Source organism: Engystomops pustulosus, chromosome 4 (genome assembly GCF_040894005.1).
Source record: "Engystomops pustulosus chromosome 4, aEngPut4.maternal, whole genome shotgun sequence".
Classification (NCBI taxonomy): domain Eukaryota; kingdom Metazoa; phylum Chordata; class Amphibia; order Anura; family Leptodactylidae; genus Engystomops; species Engystomops pustulosus.
This window is the reverse complement of record NC_092414.1, coordinates 196,079,948-196,104,417: the sequence shown is the minus strand read 5'-3', so window position 1 is coordinate 196,104,417 and position 24,470 is coordinate 196,079,948. Positions and strand designations below refer to the sequence as shown.

At 46.9% G+C, this 24,470-nt stretch overlaps 1 protein-coding gene across 2 annotated transcripts; it reads left to right on the top strand.

Annotated features, from left to right (window-relative positions):
- Positions 1-6,477: 6,477 nt before the first annotated feature.
- Positions 6,478-22,945, top strand: AP3M2 (adaptor related protein complex 3 subunit mu 2). Of its 2 annotated transcripts, none has more exons than XM_072149290.1 (9): positions 6,478-6,635; positions 13,472-13,787; positions 14,342-14,513; positions 14,645-14,782; positions 15,146-15,231; positions 17,914-18,047; positions 21,420-21,627; positions 21,708-21,852; positions 22,067-22,945. In XM_072149290.1, the coding sequence occupies exons 2-9, from the start codon at positions 13,515-13,517 to the stop codon at positions 22,165-22,167; spliced, it is 1,257 nt and encodes a 418-aa protein (XP_072005391.1). In that variant the 5' UTR covers positions 6,478-6,635; positions 13,472-13,514; the 3' UTR covers positions 22,168-22,945. The 2 variants fall into 2 exon arrangements, with proteins under 2 accessions (XP_072005391.1, XP_072005392.1); XM_072149291.1 differs by having other exon boundaries at positions 6,486-6,635; positions 13,513-13,787.
- The last annotated feature ends 1,525 nt before the right edge of the window (positions 22,946-24,470 follow it).

Genomic DNA, 24,470 nt, shown 5'->3' with positions numbered 1-24,470 from the left:
ATGGGGCTGCAGAGTGATGTGGGGCTGCAGGGTGATGTGGGGCCGTAGTGTGGTGTGTGGCTGCAGGGTGATGTGGGGCTGCAGTGTGGTGTGTGGCTGCAGGGTGGTGTTGGGCTGCAGTGTGGTGTTGGGCTGCAGTGTGGTGTGTGGCTGCAGGGTGATGTGGGGCTTCAGGGTGATGTTGGGCTGCAGTGTGGTGTGAGGCTGCAGTGTGGTGTTGGGCTGCAGTGTGGTGTGTGGCTGCAGGTTGATATGGGGCTGCAGAGTGATGTGGGGCTGCAGGGTGATGTGGGGCCGTAGTGTGGTTTGTGGCTGCAGAGTGATGTGGGGCTGCAGTGTGGTGTGTGGCTGCAGGTTGATCTTGGGCTGCAGTGTGGTGTTGGGCTGCACTCTGATGTGAGGCTGCAGGGTGATATGGGGCTGCAGAGTGATGTGGGGCTGCAGGGTGATGTGGGGCTGTAGTGTGGTGTGAGGCTGCAGGGTGATGTGGGGCTGCAGTGTGGTGTGGGGCTGTAGTGTGGTGTGAGGCTGCAGAGTGATGTGTGGCTGCAGGGTGATGTGGGGCTGCAGTGTGGTGTGAGGCTGCAGGGTGATGTGGGGCTGCAGTGTGGTGTGGGGCTTCAGGGTGATGTGGGGCTGCAGGGTGATGTGGGGCTGCAGTGTGGTGTGTGGCTGCAGGGTGATGTGGAGCTGCATTGTGGTGTGAGGCTGCAGGGTGATGTGGGGCTGCAGAGTGATGTGTGGCTGCAGGGTGATATGGGGCTGCAGAGTGATGTGGGTCTGCAGGGTGATGTGGGGCTGCAGTGTGGTGTGAGGCCGCAGGGTGATGTGAGGCTGCAGTGTGGTGTGTGGCTGCAGGGTGATGTTGGGCTGCAGTGTGGTGTGTGGCTGCAGGGTGATGTGGGGCTTCAGGGTGATGTGGGGCTGCAGGGTGATGTGGGGCTGCAGGGTGATGTGGGGCTTCAGGGTGATGTTGGGCTGCAGTGTGGTGTTGGGCTGCAGTGTGGTGTGGGGCTGCAGGGTGATATGGGGCTGCAGAGTGATGTGGGGCTGCAGGGTGATGTGGGGCTGCAGTGTGGTGTGTGGCTTCAGGGTGATGTGGGGCTGCAGTGTGGTGTGTGGCTGCAGGGTGATGTGGGGCTGCAGGTTGATTTGGGGCTTCAGGGTGATGTTGGGCTGCAGTGTGGTGTGTGGCTGCAGGGTGATGTGGGGCTTCAGGGTGATGTTGGGCTGCAGTGTGGTGTTGGGCTGCAGTGTGGTGTTGGGCTGCAGTGTGGTGTGTGGCTGCAGGGTGATGTGGGGCTTCAGGGTGATGTGGGGCTTCAGGGTGATGTTGGGCTGCAGTGTGGTGTGGGGCTGCAGGGTGATATGGGGCTGCAGAGTGATGTGGGGCTGCAGGGTGATGTGGGGCTGCAGTGTGGTGTGTGGCTTCAGGGTGATGTTGGGCTGCAGTGTGATGTGGGGCTGCAGTGTGGTGTGTGGCTTCAGGGTGATGTTGGGCTGCAGTGTGGTGTTGGGCTGCAGAGTGATGTGGGGCTGCAGAGTGATGTGGGGCTGTAGTGTGGTGTGTGGCTGCAGGGTGATGTTGGGCTGCAGTGTGTTGTTGGGCTGCAGTGTGGTGTGGGGCTGCAGGGTGATATGGGGCTGCAGAGTGATGTGGGGCTGCAGGGTGATGTGGGGCTACAGTGTGGTGTGTGGCTGCAGGGTGATGTGGGCCTGTAGTGTGGTGTGTGGCTGCAGGGTGATGTGGGGCTGCAGTGTGGTGTGAGGCTGCAGGGTGATGTGGGGCTGCAGAGTGATGTGTGGCTGCAGGGTGGTGTTGGGCTGCAGGGTGATGTGGGGCTGCAGGGTGATATGGGGCTGCAGAGTGATGTGGGGCTGCAGGGTGATGTGGGGCTGCAGTGTGGTGTGTGGCTTCAGGGTGATGTTGGGCTGCAGTGTGGTGTTGGGCTGCAGTGTGGTGTGTGGCTGCAGGGTGATGTGGGGCTTCAGGGTGATGTTGGGCTGCAGTGTGGTGTCGGGCTGCAGTGTGGTGTGTGGCTGCAGTGTGGTGTGTGGCTGCAGGGTGATGTGGGGCTTCAGGGTGATGTTGGGCTGCAGTGTGGTGTTGGGCTGCAGTGTGGTGTGGGGCTGCAGGGTGATATGGGGCTGCAGAGTGATGTGGGGCTGCAGGGTGATGTGGGGCTGTAGTGTGGTGTGTGGCTGCAGGGTGATGTGGGGCTGTAGTGTGGTGTGTGGCTGCAGGGTGATGTGGGGCTGCAGTGGGGTGTGAGGCTGCAGGGTGATGGGCTGCATAGTGATGTGTGGCTGCAGTGTGGTGTGAGGCTGCAGGGTGATGTGGGGCTGCAGGGTGATGTGGGGCTGCAGTGTGGTGTGAGGCTGCAGGGTGATGTTGGGCTGCAGTGTGGTGTGAGGCTGCAGGGTGATGTGTGGCTGCAGGGTGATGTGGGGCTGCAGGGTGATGTTGGGCTGCAGTGTGATGTGGGGCTGCAGAGTGATGTGGGGCTGCAGTGTGGTGTGAGGCTGCAGGGTGATGTGGGGCTGCAGGGTGATGTTGGGCTGCAGTGTGATGTGGGGCTGCAGAGTGATGTGGGGCTGCAGTGTGGTGTGAGGCTGCAGGGTGATGTTGGGCTGCAGTGTGGTGTGAGGCTGCAGGGTGATGTGTGGCTGCAGGGTGATGTGGGGCTGCAGGGTGATGTTGGGCTGCAGTGTGATGTGGGGCTGCAGAGTGATGTGGGGCTGCAGTGTGGTGTGAGGCTGCAGGGTGATGTTGGGCTGCAGTGTGGTGTTGGGCCGCACTCTGATGTGAGGCTGCAGGGTTATGTAAAAACTAACATAATAAACGAACATGAAGCGGGTAAGGATTGCACTGATCTCACTCCTTAATATTTGCACGGATCTGTTGTAGTGACTGTGGGGAAAATATATTTCATGTGCAGCTTGTCAATTTTCTGCTGTGGACTTCCTCCAGATTGTCATGGCCGGTCCCTATAGGGGGAGTGAATAGGGATGTTTGTTGGCAATAAAAGTGCTTGACACAGAATTTTATGGCCGGGCTGTATACAAGCAGCAGATGTCCATCACATCACTCATGGCTGCTCATATACTTCCTTTGTTTCAGGTCTAAACATATAAACATGTAATTGTCGGCCTGGACAGAAATGGTCTCTACTCTAGGTTGTTGGTATGTTAGTAGGGCATCAGGCAAGATGGTAGCAGAAAGGTTTTTAGTCTGTGTCACATGAATGGATCTGGATGTTGCAGACAGAGTATTGGTGGCTGCTGTGATAACTATGAAAGAGGAAGGACCACTGTGACTACTGGCGAGGTGGAAGGACTGCTGTGACTACTGGGGAGGTGGAAGGACTGCTGTGACTACTGGCGAGGTGGAAGGACTGCTGTGACTACTGGGGAGGTGGAAGGACTGCTGTGATAACTATGGAAGAGGAAGGACCACTGTGACTACTGGCGAGGTGGAAGGACTGCTGTGACTGCTGTACATCCGGAGTATTGGTGGCTGCTGTGATAACTATGAAAGAGGAAGGACCACTGTGACTACTGGCGAGGTGGAAGGACTGCTGTGACTACTGGGGAGGTGGAAGGACTGCTGTGACTACTGGGGAGGTGGAAGGACTGCTGTGACTACTGGGGAGGTGGAAGGACTGCTGTGACTACTGGGGTGTTGGAAGGACCGCTGTGACTACTGGCGAGGTGGAAGGACTGCTGTGACTACTGGGGTGTTAGAAGGACCGCTGTGACTACTGGCGAGGTGGAAGGACTGCTATGACTTCCGGGGAGGTGGAAGGACTGCTGTGACTGATGGGAGGTGGAAGGACTGCTATGACTTCCGGGGAGGCGGAAAGACTGCTGTGACTGATGGGAGGTGGAAGGACTGCTGTGACTACTGGGGAGGTGGAAGGACTGCTGTGACTACCGGAGAGGTGGAAGGACTGATGTGACTAACGGAGAGGTGGAAGGACTGCTGTGACTACTGGGGAGGTGGAAGGACTGCTGTGACTAATGGGAGGTGGAAGGACTGCTGTGACTACCAGGGAGGTGGAAGGACTGCTGTGACTACGGGGAGGTGGAAAGACTGCTGTGACTAATGGGAAGATGGAAGGACTGCTGTGACTAATGGGGAGGTGGAAGGACTGATGTGACTAATGGGGAGGTGGAAGGACTGATGTGACTACCGGGGAGGTGGAAGGACTGATGTGACTTATGGGAGGTGGAAGGACTGCTGTGACTACGGGGAGGTAGAAGGACTGCTGTGACTACGGGGAGGTAGAAGGACTGATGTGACTTATGGGAGGTGGAAGGACTGCTGTGACTACTGGGGTGGTGGAAGGACTGCTGTGACTATGGGGAGGTAGAAGGACTGCTGTGACTACGGGGAGGTAGATGGACTGCTGTGACTACTGGGGTGGTGGAAGGACTGCTGTGACTACGGGGAGGTAGATGGACTGCTGTGACTACTGGGGTGGTGGAAGGACTGCTGTGACTATGGGGAGGTAGAAGGACTGCTGTGACTACTGGGATGGTGGAAGGACTGCTGTGACTAACAGGGTAGGTGGAAGGACTGCTGTGACTACTGGGATGGTGGAAGGACTGCTGTGACTAACAGGGTAGGTGGAAGGACTGCTGTGACTACCCGGGAGGTGAAAGCACTGATGTGACTACTGGGAGGGCAGAAAGACTGCTCTGATAACTGGGTAGGTGGAAGGACAGTTGTGACTACTGGGGAGGTGAAAGGACTGCTATGAGTACCTGGGAGGTGGAAGGACTTCTGTAAGTACCTGGGAGGTGGAAGGAGTGCTTTAAGTACCTGGGAGTTGGAAGGACTGCTGTAAGAACCTGGGAGGTGGAAGGACTGCTGTAAGTACCTGGGAGGTGGAAGGACTGCTGTGACTCTTGGGGAGGTGGCAGACTGTGGTAACCACTGCTGAGATATAAGAACTGCTGTAACTACTAAGGAGGCAGAAGGAGTAAAATACACCATTTTCAGATAAGTTACCTATATTAGAAGGGTTTATCTGGGTGGTAAATTTCCTCTTAGCAGTCACCAATATGGACGTCAGACTTCCAGCTAATTGCACCTGGGACCTGTTGTGATTACCTGTGATCCCCACAATGAGAAGACTTGTTATCCAGTGAATGCTTGTCCACAGGCCGTCTTCCAGATCAGCGGCAACTCTGACTAATACAGGGAAAGAAAAGACGCCATTGTCTTTTGGGCTTCAGACTGTGATAATTATATGCAAGAACAATTCCCTATATCAGTGTAGACTAGCGGGACTGCCATAAGCCATGGGAGAATGGACAAAGCATACAAAGGAATTGTCCACTTATTTTTAGAAAGGTCCTTTGACAATAAATTGATCATGAAGTTTCCTGGTGTTAGTTTTCAGTTTCCCTGTAGTGCCTCCACTGGAGAAAAGCAGAATTACACAATTCCTAATAGAATAAATAGGAACTATATGTTATTTATGGATATGCAGAGTCCTCCAGAGAGATACAACCTCTTCCCAGCTGCTTTCCCTTATCAGTAGTTATACGTTTTAGACAATTGTTGTCCAGGCACTGGGTTTGCCTATGGCTATTCCTTTGGACCATGATACACATCCTTTTAAATATAAGGGATCAGGCATGTTGAAATTTTACAACCTAATCCTGAAAAAGATAACATTGTATACGGCTATATCCAGCAGTCCAATAGACAGAATATGGAATGTCAGGGCGTATTCCCACGTGGCGTTTTTGTCACGTTTTTAAACGCATGTAAAACTTGGGGGGGTTGTTTGGCTGAAATGCATACGTTCCATTGGAAACACATATGCGTTTTGGCCAAACCCCCTCCCACTTGCGTTTTGGATGCCTTTAAAGACAGGACAAAATCGCCACATGGGAATACGCCCTCAGGGTGCACACTTCACCTGCTGCTTCATTCATCTCTTCCCCCATCACAATAAAACTGGACTTTGTGATACATTAGCAACGTATCAGCAATCAGACCCCAAATGAACGTCCAGATGACCGAATCACTTTTTTTCCCGCAAAATTTGATTAAAAACGGATCAAATGATCGTACAGTCCCCAAAATTGTATCAGGGAGAACGCCATCCCGCAGAAAATGACACCGTATACCAAAGTATGAAAAAAGTTACTGTCATCAGAATATGGCGATACGATTAACAGTATTAAAACATAACAAAAACTATAGAAATGTCGTGTTCCAAAGATCGTACTGACCCAAATAATAAGGGGGTAGATTAGCAGACCCCCAACCATGATCAGCAAGTTGAACTGATACAAATAAATTTGGGGTCATAATATGGATTTATAATCTTTAAACAGCTGCCCCCCTGGATTTGCCGTGCCATAAGCTTGCGGTCAGGTCAGTCATTGCTTGTATAAGAAGGGGCTGACGCTGTAATGCAGACATTTTGGACAGAGGGTCACAATGCTATAGAGAGCCTCAGTCTCCTCCCCTGTGCACATAATGCTGCTGCTGCTTCTGCTGCGGGAGGAGGGAGTCAGCTGAGCCGCTGGAGGGGAGGAAGCATCATATGATACAGAGGAAGGAGCTGCACTCAATGAGCTGACATTGTACCTCATGTACCGGAGACCTGCGTAAGGTAAGACATTACATATCGCCCCTTGGAAACCTTCCTAACCTGATGCATCATTATCCCTGCACCTTCCTTATATTAGGTTTACAGACAGCAGTGGGGGTAGGGTGTTCCTATGCTAATACGTCCTATCATACGCACAATACTCCTCGTAGACCTAGGTCCTAGATCCTATAGGCAGACCCTAAGTGCCTGTGAACACTGAGATCCCCTATATCTATACATACATGTACCCTAGTAGTGTATACGGGGCAGACATTAGGGGCGACTGCTTGACCTTATGGCCCTTCGTTACCATCTGCTCATTAAGTAGTAACACAAAGGCCTCAGTAATTGTATGGATGTAGCGGAGCCTGAAGGAGTTTGCCAAAAATCCCTGATACAAAAAAAGGGAGAGCTATATTAGGAGTACATATACAGGGGGGTCATTTTAATGGGTGCACCTAGGCCCTGGCCTCCTAGAAGTTGTCTATTGCCCATAGGAGGCCGGTTTGTATTATAATCCATATACTGTAGCTGGGTACAAATTTAGCTGTGGTGGTAAATATATACAGGCAGTCCCCTACTTAAGAACACTCGACTAACATACGACCCCTAGTTACAAAGGGACCTCTGGATATTGGTAATTACTGTACTTTAGTCCTAGGCTACAATAATCAGCTGTAGGAGTTATAAAAGGTGTCTGTAATGAAGATTTATTGTTATTCCTGGTTCTTATGACAACCCAACATTTATAAAATCCAATTGTCACAGAGACCAAAAAAATTCTGGCTGGGGTTACAATGATAAAATATACAGTTCCGACTTACATACAAATTCAACTTAAGAACAAACCTACAGACCCTATCTTGTATGTAACCCGGGGACTGCCTCTATATAAAATGATATTTATTTTAGAATGTAGGGCGTATTCAGACATAGTAGAGAAGGAATAGACATGGTTCTTCGAGGAAGTGTTATGCAACCACCATGACGCCCATTTTTCTGGTACTACAATGAGGAATTGTCTTAGTCTAAGTTAAGTGCAGGATCGTCCGCCACTTGTGTCTCCAGAAGTATTTGACACACTCTATAGAAGTTAGAATCCTCGTCTGATGTAAGACCGGTGTATTATAACATTATAATCGTCCATACTTCCTGACGTGTCATAATAATAGTAATTCCTTTATTTATATAGCGCACACAGATTACACAGAGCTTGTCATATCAGCCCCTGTCCCCAATGGGGCTCACAATCTAATCAGCCTACCAGTATGTTTTGGAGTGTGGGAGGAAACCGGAGGACCCGGTGGAAACCCACCCAAACACGGAAGATGTGTGTCATGTATACACAGAACGTTTTATTACAAGTCATGTGACTGTAACAACCCCGAATATAAGTAGATCTGCAGTCAGTGTACATAGACGACTCTCTCCAGGATGTTTACATATGAGAAGGAATTGCGCACCCACATAAAATACATTACAAAATTCATAGCGTAGTGTGTGGGTAGATTGATCTATAACTCCCTTCAAAGGGGGCTGTCAGGGATAGATGTTCTTGTCTATTGGTCCCAGGTGGCTTAAAATAATAAAGAACTTTTACTTTTGTCCTTAACTCCGGTCCATCATGGTGCCTCCAGTCCACTACAATTTCGGTTGACATACACATCCACAGCGTGCGCCCGCTAAAGCCTAATGCAGGCCGCAGCCAGGGGCTGTAGTGGGTGGACTCAATGTCACCACTGCCGGAGGTAAGTATTAGTACTATGGTTATTTTGTCACCACCTTGGTTCAGTAGAAAAGAAATTCCCATCCTGGAACCCAGAATCTGATTTAGAAAAAAAATTTGGTAAGCTGGCAAAGATTCCTCATACAATAATAATCTTTATGTATACAGCGCCATCAAATTCTGCAGAGCTGTACAGATTCTGGGGAACATATACAAATATAATAAGACATTACAGAGTAATAACAGTCATATGGAAAAATGCAAGTAAAGGTCTTGCTCACAAGAGCTTACAGTCTATGAGGATGAGGGGGTGACACAAGAGCTTACAGTCTATGGGGATGAGGGGGTGACACAAGAGCTTACAGTCTATGAGGATGAGGGGGTGACACAAGAGCTTACAGTCTATGGGGATGAGGGGGTGACACAAGAGCTTACAGTCTATGAGGATGAGGGGGTGACACAAGAGCTTACAGTCTATGGGGATGAGGGGGTGACACAAGAGCTTACAGTCTATGAGGATGAGGGGGTGACACAAGAGCTTACAGTCTATGAGGATGAGGGGGTGACACAAGAGCTTACAGTCTATGAGGATGAGGGGGTGACACAAGAGCTTACAGTCTATGAGGATGAGGGGGTGACACAAGAGCTTACAGTCTATGAGGATGAGGGGAGACACAAGAGCTTACAGTCTATGAGGATGAGGGGGTGACACAAGAGCTTACAGTCTATGAGGATGAGGAGGTGACACAAGAGCTTACAGTCTATGAGGATGAGGGGGTGACACAAGAGCTTACAGTCTATGAGGATGAGGGGGTGACACAAGAGCTTACAGTCTATGAGGATGAGGGGAGACACAAGAGCTTACAGTCTATGAGGATGAGGGGGTGACACAAGAGCTTACAGTCTATGAGGATGAGGAGGTGACACAAGAGCTTACAGTCTATGAGGATGAGGGGGTGACACAAGAGCTTACAGTCTATGAGGATGAGGGGGTGACACAAGAGCTTACAGTCTATGAGGATGAGGGGAGACACAAGAGCTTACAGTCTATGAGGATGAGGGGGTGACACAAGAGCTTACAGTCTATGAGGATGAGGAGGTGACACAAGAGCTTACAGTCTATGAGGATGAGGAGGTGACACAAGAGCTTACAGTCTATGAGGATGAGGAGGTGACACAAGAGCTTACAGTCTATGAGGATGAGGAGGTGACACAAGAGCTTGCAATCTATGAGGATGAGGGGGTGACACAAGAGCTTACAGTCTATGAGGATGAGGGAGTGGCACAAGAGCTTACAGTCTATGAGGATGAGGGAGTGGCACAAGAGCTTACAGTCTATGAGGATGAGGGGGTGACACAAGAGCTTACAGTCTATGAGGATGAGGGACTGACACAAGAGCTTACAGTCTATGAGGATGAGGGGGGGGCACTAGAACTTACAGTCTATGAGGATGAGAGGTGACACAAGAGCTTACAGTCTATGAGGATGAGGAGGTGATACAAGAGCTTACAGTCTATGAGGATGAGGGGGTGACACAAGAGCTTACAGTCTATGAGGATGAGGAGGTGACACAAGAGCTTACAGTTTATGAGGATGAGGAGGTGACACAAGAGCTTACAGTCTATGAGGATGAGGAGGTGACACAAGAGCTTACAGTCTATGAGGATGAGGGGGTGACACAAGAGCTTACAGTCTATGAGGATGAGGGGGTGATACAAGAGCTTACAGTGTATGAGGATGAGGAGGTGACACAAGAGCTTACAGTCTATGAGGATGAGGGGGTGACACAAGAGCTTACAGTCTATGAGGATGAGGGGAGACACAAGAGCTTACAGTCTATGAGGATGAAGGGGTGACACAAGAGCTTACAGTCTATGAGGATGAGGGGAGACACAAGAGCTTACAGTCTATGAGGATGAGGGAGGACACAAGAGCTTACAGTCTATGAGAATGAGGGAGTGGCACAAGAGCTTACAGTCTATGAGGATGAGGGGGAGACACAAGAGCTTACAGTCTATGAGGATGAGGAGGTGACACAAGAGCTTACAGTCTATAAGGATGAGGGGTGACACAAGAGCTTACAGTCTATGAGGATGAAGGGGTGACACAAGAGCTTACAGTCTATGAGGATGATGGGGGGACACAAGAGCTTACAGTCTATGAGGATGAGGGGGTGACACAAGAGCTTACAGTCTATGAGGATGAGGGGGTGACACAAGAGCTTACAGTCTATGAGGAGGAGGGGGTGACTCAAGAGCTTACAGTCTATGAGGATGAGGGGGTGACACAAGAGCTTACAGTCTATGAGGATGAGGGGTGACACAAGAGCCTACAGTCTATGAGGATGAGGGGTAACTCAAGAGCTTACAGTCTATGAGGATGAGGGGGTGACACAAGAGCTTACAGTCTATGAGGATGAGGGGTGACTCAAGAACTTACAGTCTATGAGGATGAGGGGAGACACAAGAGCTTACAGTCTATGAGGGTGAGGGGGTGACACAAGAGCTTACAGTCTATGAGGATGAGGGGGTGACACAAGAGCTTGCAGTCTATGAGGATGTGGAGGTGACACAAGAGCTTACAGTCTATGAGGATGAGGAGGTGACACAAGAGCTTACAGTCTATGAGGATGAGGGGGTGACACAAGATCTTACAGTCTATGAGGATGAGGGGGTAACACAAGAACTTACAGTCTATGAGGTGACACAAGAGCTTACAGTCTATGAGGATGAGGGGTGACTCAAGAACTTACAGTCTATGAGGATGAGGGGAGACACAAGAGCTTACAGTCTATGAGGGTGAGGGGGTGACACAAGAACTTACAGTCTATGAGGATGAGGGGGTGACACAAGAGCTCACAGTCTATGAGGATGAGGAGGTGACACATGAGCTTGCAGTCTATGAGGATGAGGAGGTGACACAAGAGCTTACAGTCTATGAGGATGAGGGGAGACACAAGAGCTTACAGTCTATGAGGATGAGAGGTGACACAAGAGCTTACAGTCTATGAGGATGAGGAGGTGATACAAGAGCTTACAGTCTATGAGGATGAGGGGGTGACACAAGAGCTTACAGTCTATGAGGATGAGGGGTAACACAAGAACTTACAGTCTATGAGGATGAGGGGGTTACATAAGAGCTTACAGTCTATGAGGATGAGGGGGTGACACAAGAGCTTACAGTCTATGAGGATGAGGGGGTGACACAAGAGCTTACAGTCTATGAGGATGAGGGGGTGACACTAGAACTTACAGTCTATGAGGATGAGGGGGTGACACTAGAACTTACAGTCTATGAGGATGAGGGGGGGACACAAGAGCTTACAGTCTATGAGGATGAGGGGGTGACACAAGAGCTTACAGTCTATGAGGATGAGGGGGTGACACAAGAGCTTAAAGTCTATGAGGATGAGGGGGTGACACAAGAGCTTACAGTCTATGAGGATGAGGGGTGACACAAGAGCTTACAGTCTATGACAGTGATGGCTAACCTATGGCACTGGTGCCAGAGGTGGCACTCAGAGCCCTTTCTGTGGGCACTCAGGCCATCACCTGAGATGACTCCAGGTATCTTCCTGCAGTCCCAGACAGCCCAGGACTTGCTGTGAACAGAGCTATTTTAAAGTGACAGCTAAAGTTTGCCATCACTGGTCTATGAGGATGAGGGTTTGACACAAGAGCTTACAGTCTATGAGGATGAGGGGGTGACACAAGAGCTTACAGTCTATGAGGATGAGGGGGGACACAAGAGCTTACAATCTATAAAGATGAGGGGGTGACACAAGAGCTTACAGTCTATGAGGATGAGGGGGTGACACTAGAACTTACAGTCTATGAGGATGAGGGGGTGACACAAGAGCTTACAGTCTATGAGGATGAGGAGGTGACACAAGAGCTTACAGTCTATGAGGATGAGGAGGTGACACAAGAGCTTACAGTCTATGAGGATGAGGGGGTGACACAAGAGCTTACAGTCTATGAGGATGAGGGGGTGACACAAGAACTTACAGTCTATGAGGATGAGGGGGGGGGCACTAGAACTTACAGTCTATGAGGATGAGGGGGTGACACAAGAGCTTACAGTCTTTGAGGATGAGGGGGTGACACAAGAGCTTACAGTCTATGAGGATGAGGGATTGACACAAGAGCTTACAGTGTATGAGGATGAGGGGGAGACACAAGAGCTTACAGTCTATGAGGATGAGGGATTGACACAAGAGCTTACAGTGTATGAGGATGAGGGGGTAATACAAGAGCTTACAGTCTATGAGGGTGAGGGGGACACAAGAACTTACAGTCTATGAGGGTGAGAGGGTGACAAAAGAGATATAAGAGCTTGTATAGTCCCAGCCATTTTTATAAGGGAATGGAACAAAAATAATTGAATAAATAAAAAATACTGCTGCTTGAACCAACCATCAGCCACCATCATATGTATACAAAGTTCAAACTCATTGGAAGGACAACAGACAGGGAGAGGACCCAGATTTGGTTAATAAAGAGTAAAAGTTGCATGCAGTTAGCGGATGTGATAGGCCTGCCTAAATAAATGGGGTTTAAGAGCATGTTTAAGATATTGGGGGCTGGGTATTAGTCTGATAGACCGGGGTAGGGCATTCCAGAGAATTGGTGCAGCTCTGGAGAAGTCCTGGAAACGTGGGGAGTTTGAATTAAGGAAGAGAATAATCTTAGATCACTGGAAATCTCCTGTTTTATATACCATCAAATTTAATTTGACTGTAAATCGTTTACGTACATTGCTGAATTTCTGCATTGAAATCTGGAGCATGAATTGACTAGCTTTGGGCTTAAGGTCTCCAGAAAAAGTTAATTTGCATGATGGATTTTTAATCTTTTTGGTTCTGGTTTCTTCTACTCCTGTCTCCAGTTCTGTGGGCACTGGCTTCTCAGCTACTAGCTGTACATTGTGCCTTGATAGTCTGGGACACTCTCACCGTGTCTTGGCTGGTCCAACCATGGAAGTGGGAAGGGGTCTCAGACTACCAAAGGACTGTAGACATTGACTGGTCTGAGAAGCTGGTGGCTATTTTCTTGAAATGAAGAAAGGACTGAAAATCAAAAGAACCATAACTGGAGTATTGTCCTAAAATATGTTGTATTTACATTCCAGGGACCCAAAAATATCACCAATATTGTAATTTTCCATCACAGCCATGATTCACAGCTTGTTCCTCATTAATCCTTCGGGGGACATCTTTTTGGAGAAACACTGGAAGAGCGTTGTGTCCCGTTCGGTCTGTGACTACTTTTTCGAGGCTCAAGAAAGGGCATCCGAGGCGGAAAATGTGCCCCCGATAATCCCTACACCTCATCACTACTTACTCAGTGTTTACCGACACGCCATCTTTTTTGTGGCCGTCATCCAAACGGAGGTGCCACCACTTTTTGTCATTGAGTTCCTTCATCGTGTAGTGGACACATTTCAGGTAGGATTTTCTTTGAAAATTTTCTTTTAAAACAGAACCACAAAAATCAACATCTGGTAGTAAAAGGTGTTGTTCTTTTTACACCGTATTTGAGGGGAAGTTGTTGATTACTGTACTGTAAGCCACATAAGTAAATTTACAATTGTATAAATCCACCAATTTTGGAGAGTTAGGCTGACTAATGTGTATGAAGCCTACTGTAATTTTACATGTGTTGGAATATAAGGATCAGCAAGTAAGATTTTCAGCCATAATAAGAGGCGTCCATCAGCGACCCTGTTGGTTTTGGCCAAACCTATTGTACATGCGTATGAGGAAGATGGCTGTAGGCCATGGTAAGATCAATTATGGCAATTAAACTATGGGATGTAATGGGTGTAATAACTTAAAGAAAACTAATACCAAGATGAGAGAAGTTCCCTAAACCCATTCACAGTTTAATCCTTCCACTTAAATGGCCACTTGGTTGATGGGAGTGGATTCCAGGAACCTACCTCTTGGAGGACACAGAAGATCAATAAAATGATCCAAAAATATATGTGACCTTTTCCTAGGATTACTTTGGGTCCTGCTCAGAAGCCGTCATTAAAGAGAATGTTGTGGTGGTCTATGAGGTTCTTGAGGAGATGCTGGATAATGGATTTCCACTTGCCACCGAATCCAACATCCTGAAGGAGCTGATCAAACCTCCAACCATCCTACGAAGTGTAGTGAACACCATAACAGGTAAAACTCCTTCCAGTTACAATCTAGCCCACAAGTGGCCAAAAGTGAACGATAATTTTAGCCGGAAGACTCAAAGCCAGATTCTAGACTGAAGTTGAAAGTATATGGGTTCAACCTACCTTTGTTTTCAGGCAGCTCAAATGTGGGCGACCAGCTCCCTACAGGACAACTATCGGTAGTTCCATGGAGGAGAACCGGGGTGAAATATACCAACAACGAGGCCTACTTTGATGTTATTGAAGAGATAGATGCCATCATTGACAAATCTGGTAAGAGCATTGGTATTACAGATTACTACTCATTGCAATATAGTTATTAAAATATTATATATATAACTTAATAAGACCAAACTCTAAAACTTATTAAAACATTACAATAATGTAATCTACACAGTTGTCACTAATGTCAAAGTGTTTGAAGACCCTATAGACCACTTTTATTCTGGTTATCTGTGGTGGTCGGAGATGAGTCATCACCAATGTCATCATCTCATAGTTACCAATGACATATGGGATGAGCATGGGATTAATCTTCACCAATACATCCACTTGGTTCTTTGTTGGGTCCACAGCCGGTGTAGGTTCAGATCTCTTCAGTGATCCATTTTGATTGTGAATTTCTTTTTATTTCAGGGTGTACAGTGGCGGCTGAGATTCAGGGGGTGATAGACGCCTGTGTTAAGCTTAGTGGGATGCCTGATCTAACATTGTCCTTCATGGTAAGCTGGGTTGGAAGTGACAAAAAAATAGAGCTGTCCTATCATAATGCTGACACTATGGTTATTTATTTTTGATTTTCCTGGGATTTTTTGACCTAAAAAGTCTCAAAGTATTCACATAGAGGTTTTTGAGACTTTTCCCTACTGAAATGTCTCACAGGGCTATATACACACCTCTTCATTAATCTGGTGTAAACACAGAACTTCTGCTAGTGCAACACCGTGCAAAGCCAGATTCAGGAGTTGAGACTTTTGCAAAAAGTCTTATAAAAAGTCTCATAGTTACTCCAGTCCCATGCTGGTCTATGTGCTGGGACTTTTTATGCATTTTGAGACTTTTTGAAAAAAAAATCCCAGATAGTAAATAGACTATAAGAACATTTATTAAAGGGTCAGAGCCACTTTAATGAATCTGATGAGCACGGGAGCTCCAAAAAAAGACCTAGAACTGTCCTAATTAGCCACCTAATGATAAATAACCCCCATGTATCCATGGAATACTTATTGGGGGACATTTATCTTTAGTTTCATCTGTTTTTCTCTCTTTTTGCTGTTTTTTTTTTTTTTATTTTTTGGGACTTTTTAGGTGCATTTTTGTGACTATGCCAGGGTCTTAATAAGTTAGCTGTTGGGTGTGTGTTGTAGTTTTCCTAAATGTATCTTTCCAAGACAGATGTTTTCTGTTCTGTGACTTTTTGTAAGGCAAATTAAGGCTAAACTAAGTACTACTGACTTCATGCTTAGTTCCAAAGATGCACCTAAAAAGTAGCGAAAAAGGTCCAAAAACACACAAATCAGAAACAAAGAGAAACAAAAACAGACATGTATCACAACAGCAAATGTAAAAACGATACATAGCACTGCTATGGCATGCTACGTCCAACTTAAAAAGTTGCAGAGGAAAACAAATGCTACATGTTCCCCATTGTGTAGCATAAATACCATTGAATCTATATAAGTCAATGTACAACCCTTTAACATGCCTTGGAGCATCACTAGTATGTAAGACAAAGCAGGAAAGGGGACCATTGGGTAGAAAGCTTTTTGGTAGGTGGAGCTAGATTTTTAATCGGTAAGTGCTGTTCTCCTTTAAAACATCATTGAAATAGATGCAGGTTTTATTCTTACCACTCCACCGTGACTGGATGTAGAAGGCAATCCAGGACCATTCCGCTGTCCAGAGTCCAAATTCTAGTCCCAAGATGCCACGCCACCTTAGTGTGCAAAATCTTCATATATAGAATTGGGCAGCCACATGGTGCAGATCACAACATAAACGAATAAAGGTTGTATTTATTATATACTGACATAAAGAGTCATAAAAGCGTGCGTCAATAAAATATTACAGGTCTATAAAAACGCCTCACGTGACCGTGGGTTTCGCCTATTTTGGCTTCTTTTTTTGGGGGCATGGTGTTGGCATCACACATAATTCGTTAACGCAGTTGGCCCAGGTTCAAAAGGTATCAAAAACCTACAAATAAGGGGATAACAAGGCGGTTAGTGTTCCAACTGCTGAGACCCCCACAATCATGATCTGATCCCTCGGATTCTCATCAGTAGGACCCAAACGATCACCTGGTTATCCGTTATCCTGTGAAAAGGGGACGACTTCTAAACTTGAAACAACCCCCTTTTAAATACAGTCACTAGCCCCTCCCTCATTACAAAGAGGCAGTCAATCAAAGATATACTTCATGACTATTCACTAAAGTTTTCAGGAACTTTGGCACATATGACACATTTTGAAATTCCCTCCTTGTTAAAGAACCAATGAGCACAGATCTACATGAGGAGTTAAGAAGTAATACACACCCCATATCGGCACCCCAAACTTAGCTCTACCTACATCTAGGGCAGCGTGACCCAATCACACTGTGATGCCTGAATAAGATTTATCCTGTAGGCTTTTCATTTTTGCCTATGAAGAAATCATTTTGGTACAGTGTTTCTTTTTACAATCAGACAGGTACAGTGATGGGGGAGAAATTTGCCCCTAATTTCTCTAACTTTTACATCATAAAAGTAATTGAAGAAATGAGGATGTACCCTGAAGTAACCCTAATGGAAAATATATTTCCACATATAAATGGTAAATCGATGAATGTATCATCCCATAATCTGGATTTTTAAGGATTTATGAAGGAATTTGGCACAATTGAAGTTTTATTAATCGCCTTTTAATTAGATGGGAATATTTAGGAAATGCAATAGTGGGAGTACACAGGGGCGGATTAGGCCTGCCATGGGTCCTGGGCTGTATGAATGTTATAGTCCCTACAAGTCTGGAAATTACTTCCAACAAATGGTACTAGAATAAGGCTTTTTGGGGAATGGAGGACGTGTCCCTTCTGCCTGCTTTCAGTCTGCCGTTTCTGGACCTTTGGAGCAACCTCAAAGGTCCTGAAAAGGCTCTTGTGTACATGTGTATTGAGAGCAGGAACAAATGTACGAGGATTTCATGGGTGAAGGTCCGTCTGAGTATAAAATTTGGTGGGTGGTTTGTTTAGCAATAGGCCCCCTAGATGGCTTGATAGGCATATGGTAGGCATCTTTGAGATTGTTTCACCCTTGCTAATATCTTGAGTCCTGGATTAGAAGCCCTTAGATGAAGCTTGTATCTGTTGGACCATCTATGGTGAATTAAAATGATATCTGCTCTCTAATTTTATGTTGTTCCAGAATCCTCGTCTCCTGGATGACGTGAGCTTCCATCCTTGTGTGCGTTTTAAGCGCTGGGAATCTGAAAGGATCTTATCTTTTATTCCTCCTGATGGGAACTTCCGTCTGCTGTCCTACCATGTCAGCGCCCAGAAGTAAGAAGGGAGGCTCCAATGTTGTGCTTGTAGGGGGTAACTTAATGGAAAATGATATTGTCCTTTAAAGAGATTGTTTAGATAACCATGGACATTGTTTACAAAGCCTTGTATTCCAACCTGGCCTCATTTACTTAAAGGGAACCTACCACCACGAATCTACCTATAAAGGTAGATCGGGTGGTAGGTGGATGTATGGGACGTGAGGATAGCACTTTTTAGAGCTAATCCTCACGTCCCCGCTAGCGTAGCATAAACTTTATTGCCCTAATATGTAAATTTTATTAAGCGGCTACTGGGGCGTGGAGTAGCCGGACACGAGGCTACACGGCGCGGCTACTCCACGCCCCAGTAGCCGCTTTCCCCCGCCTACCCTGTGATCTTCGGCGCGCAGCTCCTGGCAGCTGCGCGCCCTCGTCCGAGAAGCCGGAGTTCTGCGCATGCGCAGTAACTCCGGCCTCGTTCCCGAGATCGCGCATCCTCGGGCCTGCGCTCTGGTATAGGTATGCAGAGCGCCGGCCCGAGGATGCGGGGGAAAGCGGCTACTGGGACGTGGAGTAGCCGCGCCGTGTATCCTCGTGTCCGGCTACTCCACGCCCCAGTAGCCGCTTAATAAAATTTACATATTAGGGCAATAAAGTTTATGCTACGCTAGCCGGGACGTGAGGATTAGCTCTAAAAAGGGCTATCCTCACGTCCCATACATCCACCTACCACCCGATCTACCTTTATAGGTAGATTCGTGGTGGTAGGTGCCCTTTAAGTGGAGATGCAAATCAACTTATGGACACCTGTGGCGCTATTTCTTGAAGAAAGCAGCTATGTTTTCCAGTCCTTTGAGTAGTGGTTATTTGGTGGTGGTTATTTGAAGACTTACAACTTCTTAAGTGGTCATATAATATGCAGTCCACTCATCTTTTGGTATCTCTGCAAAGATAGAACTTCTTATCTTTCCACCATCTACTAACCGACCCAACCCTGGCCTCTCCATCTCGGTCTGTGGGATCACTATAGCACCGAGGCATCAGGCCGCTGTCTTGGGGTTGTGCTGGACTTTGACCTCTCCTTTGCACTGTATATTCATTTTTTTGCTAGGTCTTGCCATATGCATCTCAGAAACATCTCCAGAATCTTCCCATATCTTACAATTGAAACCTCTAAAATGCCAATTGTTGCTCTGATTCACTCTCGTCTAAACTACTGTAACTCCCTACTAATCGGTCTTCCACTCAGTAAACTCTCTCCTCTACAATCTATTCTTAATGCAACATCTTTCAGACCAAACGCTACTAGGATGCCCCTAGTTTGTGCCAGTCATTGCACTGGTTGCCCATCTCCTTCCGAATACAGTTTCAAATAATAACCCTCATCCACAAAGCTCTGCACAGTGATGCACCTTCCTACCGCTCTTATCTCACCTCAGTCTATCGCCCAACCCGTGCTATTCAATCTACCAGTGATCTTAGGTTAATATCTACCTTAATTTGAACCTTTGATGGACATCTTCAGGACTTCTCCTAAGCTGCACCAATTCTCTGGAATAACCTTCCCTGGATTATCAGACTAATACCCACCCTTCAAAGTTTCAAACATGCTCTTAAAACCCATCTCTTTAGGCAGCCTATCACACTTGCTAATTGCATTAAATTTCAACTCTCTTTTTATTAACTCGTCCTGTGTCCTCCTCCAGTCTGTCATCCAGCAAACACCAGATATAAACCATTATACAATCTCTTTTACCTCGTGTCACCCCCTCTTCCTCATAGACTGTAAGCTCTTGTGTTCCCCTCATCCTCATAGACTGTAAACTCTTGTGTCAGACCCTCACCCTCATAGACTGTAAGCTCCTGTGTCACCCCCTGATCCTCATAGAATGTAAGCTCTTGTGTCACCCCCTCCTCATAGACTGTAAGCTCTTGTGTTACCCCCTCATCCTCATAGACCGTAAGCTCTTGTGTCATCCCCTCCTCATAGACTGTAAGCTCTTGTGTCACCCCCACATCCTCATAGACTGTAAGCTCTTGTGTCCCCCCTCATCCACATAGACTGTAAGCTCTTGTGTCAGACCCTCACCCTCATAGACTGTAAGCTCCTGTGTCACCCCCTCATCCTCATAGAATGTAAGCTCTTGTGTCACCCCCTCCTCATAGACTGTAAGCTCTTGTGTTACCCCCTCATCCTCATAGACCGTAAGCTCTTGTGTCATCCCCTCCTCCTCATAGACTGTAAGCTCTTGTGTCACCCCCTCATCCTCATAGACTGTAAGCTCTTGTGTCCCCCCTCATCCACATAGACTGTAAGCTCTTGTGTCACCCCCTCATCCTCATAGACTGTAAGCTCTTGTGTCACCCCCTCATCCTCATAGACTGTAAGCTCTTGTGTCACCCCTCATCTTCGTAGACTGTAAGCTCTTGTGTCACCCCCTCATCCTCATAGAATGTAAGCTCTTGTGTCACCTTTCATCCTCATAGACTGTAAGCTCTTGTATCACCCCCTCATCCTCATAGACTGTAAGCTCTTGTGTCACCCCTCATTCTCATAGACTGTAAGCTCTTGTGTCACCCCCTCATCCTCATAGACTGTTTGCTCTTGTGTCCCCCCTCATCCTCATAGACTGTAAGCTCTTGTGTCACCCCCTCTTCCTCATAGACTGTAAGCTCTTGTGTCACCACCACATCCTCATAGACTGTAAGTTCTTGTGTCACCCCCTAATCATCATAGACTGTAAGCTCTTGTGTCACCCCCTCATCCTCATAGACTGTAAGCTCTTGTGTCACTCCCTCATTCTCATAGACTGTAAGCTCTTGTGTCACCCCCTCATCCTCATAGACTATAAGCTCTTGTGTCACCCCCTCATCCCCATAGACTGTAGACTCTTGTGTCACCCCCTCATCCTCATAGACTGTAAGCTCTTGTGTCCCCCCTCATCCTCATAGACTGTAAGCTCTTGTGTCACCACCTCATCCTCATAGACTGTAAGCTCTTGTGTCACCCCCTCCTCATAGACTGTAAGCTCTTGTGTCACCCCTTCATCCTCATAGACTGTAAGCTCTTGTGTCCCCCCTTATCCTCATAGACTGTAAGCTCTTGTGTCACCTCCTCATAGACTGTAAGCTCTTGTGTCACCCCTTCATCCTCATAGACTGTAAGCTCTTGTGTCACCCCCTCATCCCCATAGACTGTAAGCTCTTGTGTCACCCTCTCATTCTCATAGACTGTAAGCTCTTGTGATTAGGGCCCTCAGTCCTATTGTTCCATGTGACTTTTTGTACTCAGTAGTGTAATATTGTATTTGTATATGTCCCCTATGATTTGTAAAGCAGAATATGATGGCACTATATACATAAAGATTACTATTATCTTACCTTGCAGTCTGGTGGCCATTCCAGTCTATGTAAAGCATGGGATCAGTTTTCGGGAAGGAAGCAGCTCTGGACGTTTTGAGGTGACCTTGGGACCCAAGCAGAGTATGGGCAAGTCTGTGGAGGGTGTGACCCTAACGGGACAAATGCCAAAAGGTGTCCTGAACATGACATTGACCCCATCCCAAGGCACACATGTATTTGATCCTGTGACCAAGGTGCGTTCAGCAGGCAATACATATAAAGGTGCAATCTTCAGTATTGTATTATTACCTCATTATTACATCTCTCCTCCTAGTTATTGTCATGGGAAGTGGGGAAGATCAATCCTCAGAAGTTACCAAGTCTGAAGGGAACCATGATCCTCCAAGCTGGTTGCTCGAAACCTGATGAGAATCCAACGCTAAACCTAAACTTCAAGATCCAACAGCTGGCGATCTCAGGTACAATGTTCATAAAATATTCAGACTTTTACAAAAGTTATGACAAAAAACCATAAAAGACAGAGGGACGTCTTCTTCCTCTGCCCTGGGCTGACCTACATACTAATTCTTGAGGATGACCTTCTCCTTAAGTGGTTGTCTCCTATGGGGGTTGTGTTCACCAGGCAATGACAACATTTCTAACTTCTCTTTTTTTGGGTGTCCCCCCCTGTAGGATTGAAGGTGAACAGGTTGGATATGTATGGTGAGAAGTACAAGCCCTTCAAAGGAATCAAATACATGACCAAGGCTGGCAAGTTCCAAGTCAGGACCTAAAAGATGACTTGACTCTTGAGGATGCGGACCTTCTGTCGTCACCCATGAAGATACTCCAGTTGCTAGTGCAGCAATATACTCTTGTAAATAAGGGGATGTGACTTGCTGTGTTTGTACGTAGGTGACACGTAGTGACTGCGTCCATATAGATCATTGGGGCTGAACTGTGAATATGATATAAGATGGGTGCACCCATTGATCTGTGGTAGAACACCAGTTACTCATTGGTCTATATGTAGGAAAAGGGGGAGCTACATATAGAGGAGAAATTGACTAAGTGATTTATTTATGGTTTTCCTTCCTAGCCTTCCTCAGGGGAGGAGCCATCTCAGGTTAATACCGCCCCTGAGGAGCAGTTTGTCATTCTTCATGCAGATTCCATGCATCTTGGCATTACCTGAAGACATATCTAGAGCCGATACCTACTCTATAGTGTGTATAGTGGACTGTGTGTCGTGGTCCATTGTTTTACTGTGTGTGTGAATACTTTACACAGTTTGACTACTGAAGTAAACTGCACTCCTTGAAGTCTTTATTAGAGAGTACTGGACTCTTGCACTAGTGTTACCCAGCATGCAATGAATGTATGTGCAATATATAGGAGAGCAGCTATTCATTTTGCAGGGGGACTGATACTCTACAAGGAGCTGATGGTGAATTATTGTACTACTTACCCCTGTTTGATGCCTGTATGGTGGGATTGGCGATGGAGGACTCTTCCTATGTGTGTAGGATTTTATACAGTGGATACCTAATAAATTGTTCAATACATTACCAATATTCTTTGTAGGATGGATTTCTGTCTTTATGTTAATGTTTATACCAAGTTTTTTATACCAAGGTTTATTTTTAAAACCTAGCAAGGTAGGGAATGAAATGTCCTTTACACAATTCCTTCCTTTACATAAAATCTCACTTGTTTACCTATTAAAAATCTCCCCCAATGTCGGGCAAATATGAGTATTCTCATCACATTTTCATTTGAGATGAGTCAAGTTTAGAGGTTGCAGAGCTAGTGTCACTTCAGAAGCCCCTATCTTCTTTTCTATAGCACCCAGTAATACCTATTGTTGTCATGTTAAAGATAATGGGGGTCATTTACTAAGGGCCCGATTCACGTTTTTGCGACGGGTTAACGGTATTTTTCTGTTTTGCGCCGCTTTTACCTGTATTGCCCCGGGATTTCGGCGCACGCAATCGGATTGTGGCACATCGGCGCCGGCATGCACGCGCCGGAAATGGGGGGGCGTGGCCGTACGAAAACCCGACGGATTCGGTGAAGCCGCCGCATTTTAAAAAAAAAAAGTGTCGCTGGACACGCACTTACCTTCACCTGGCAATGGATCATGTACTCCTGCGGACCTCGGCGGACTTCAGCGCAGCAGCGACACCTGGTGGACGTCGGAGGAACTGCCTTAGTGAATCTCCGGAAGACCCGAATCCGCCGCAGAGAACGTGCCGCTGGATCGCGAATGGACCGGGTAAGTAAATCTGCCCCAATGAGGGAAATTTGTCAGTTGTGTCTGACTGAACTGTTCTAGTTGCCCATGTCAACCAATTAGAGCTCAGCTTTTATTTTCCCACAGCTTTTTATAACATTAAAGCTGTGTTCTGATTGGTTTCCATGGATAGCTAGAACAATTTTACCTCAGAAACTTCTGATAAATCTCAATGATCTCATCTTTCAGATCACATCAGGCTTATGGCTTTGTGAGCTACAGAACTAGAGATACAAGCAGACAAAGACATAAAGCAAGCTGCGGATAAAGATCCAGTTACCTGCTATTTTTTAACTGCCTTTATATCCAGTTCTGTAGCTCATGGAGCCGCAAGCCTAATTTGATCTGAAAGATGAGATCCTTATCTTTAAAGAGGACCTGTCACCCAAATATTGGGCACTAGGAGCTGCTTACTAAAGTAACCAGGTCCTAGTGCTTAAACGCCTATCCAACAATGTGGCGGAGTACAATGTAAACGCCGGACCGCTCGCAAAGTGGTCCGAGGTCTTCCCCGGACCGCTCCGGTTCGCTCCATAGGCCGGCGGTGACTGCCCCTAACCACGCCCCAACCCAGCCCCTTCATGAATACATCGGACCGCTTGGCGAGCACTCCAGCGTTTACATTGTACTATGCTGTAGTGTTAGCTAGCGTTACCGGCTATTATTCTAACACTGCGTCGTTTGTTTAAGCACTAAAGTAAGCAGCTCCTAGTGCCCAATTTATGGGTGACAGGTCCAGTTTAATATGACATGAAAGAAGTTTCTAGATACTACAGAACATAAGCTAGGGGCCTCTGAAGTGAC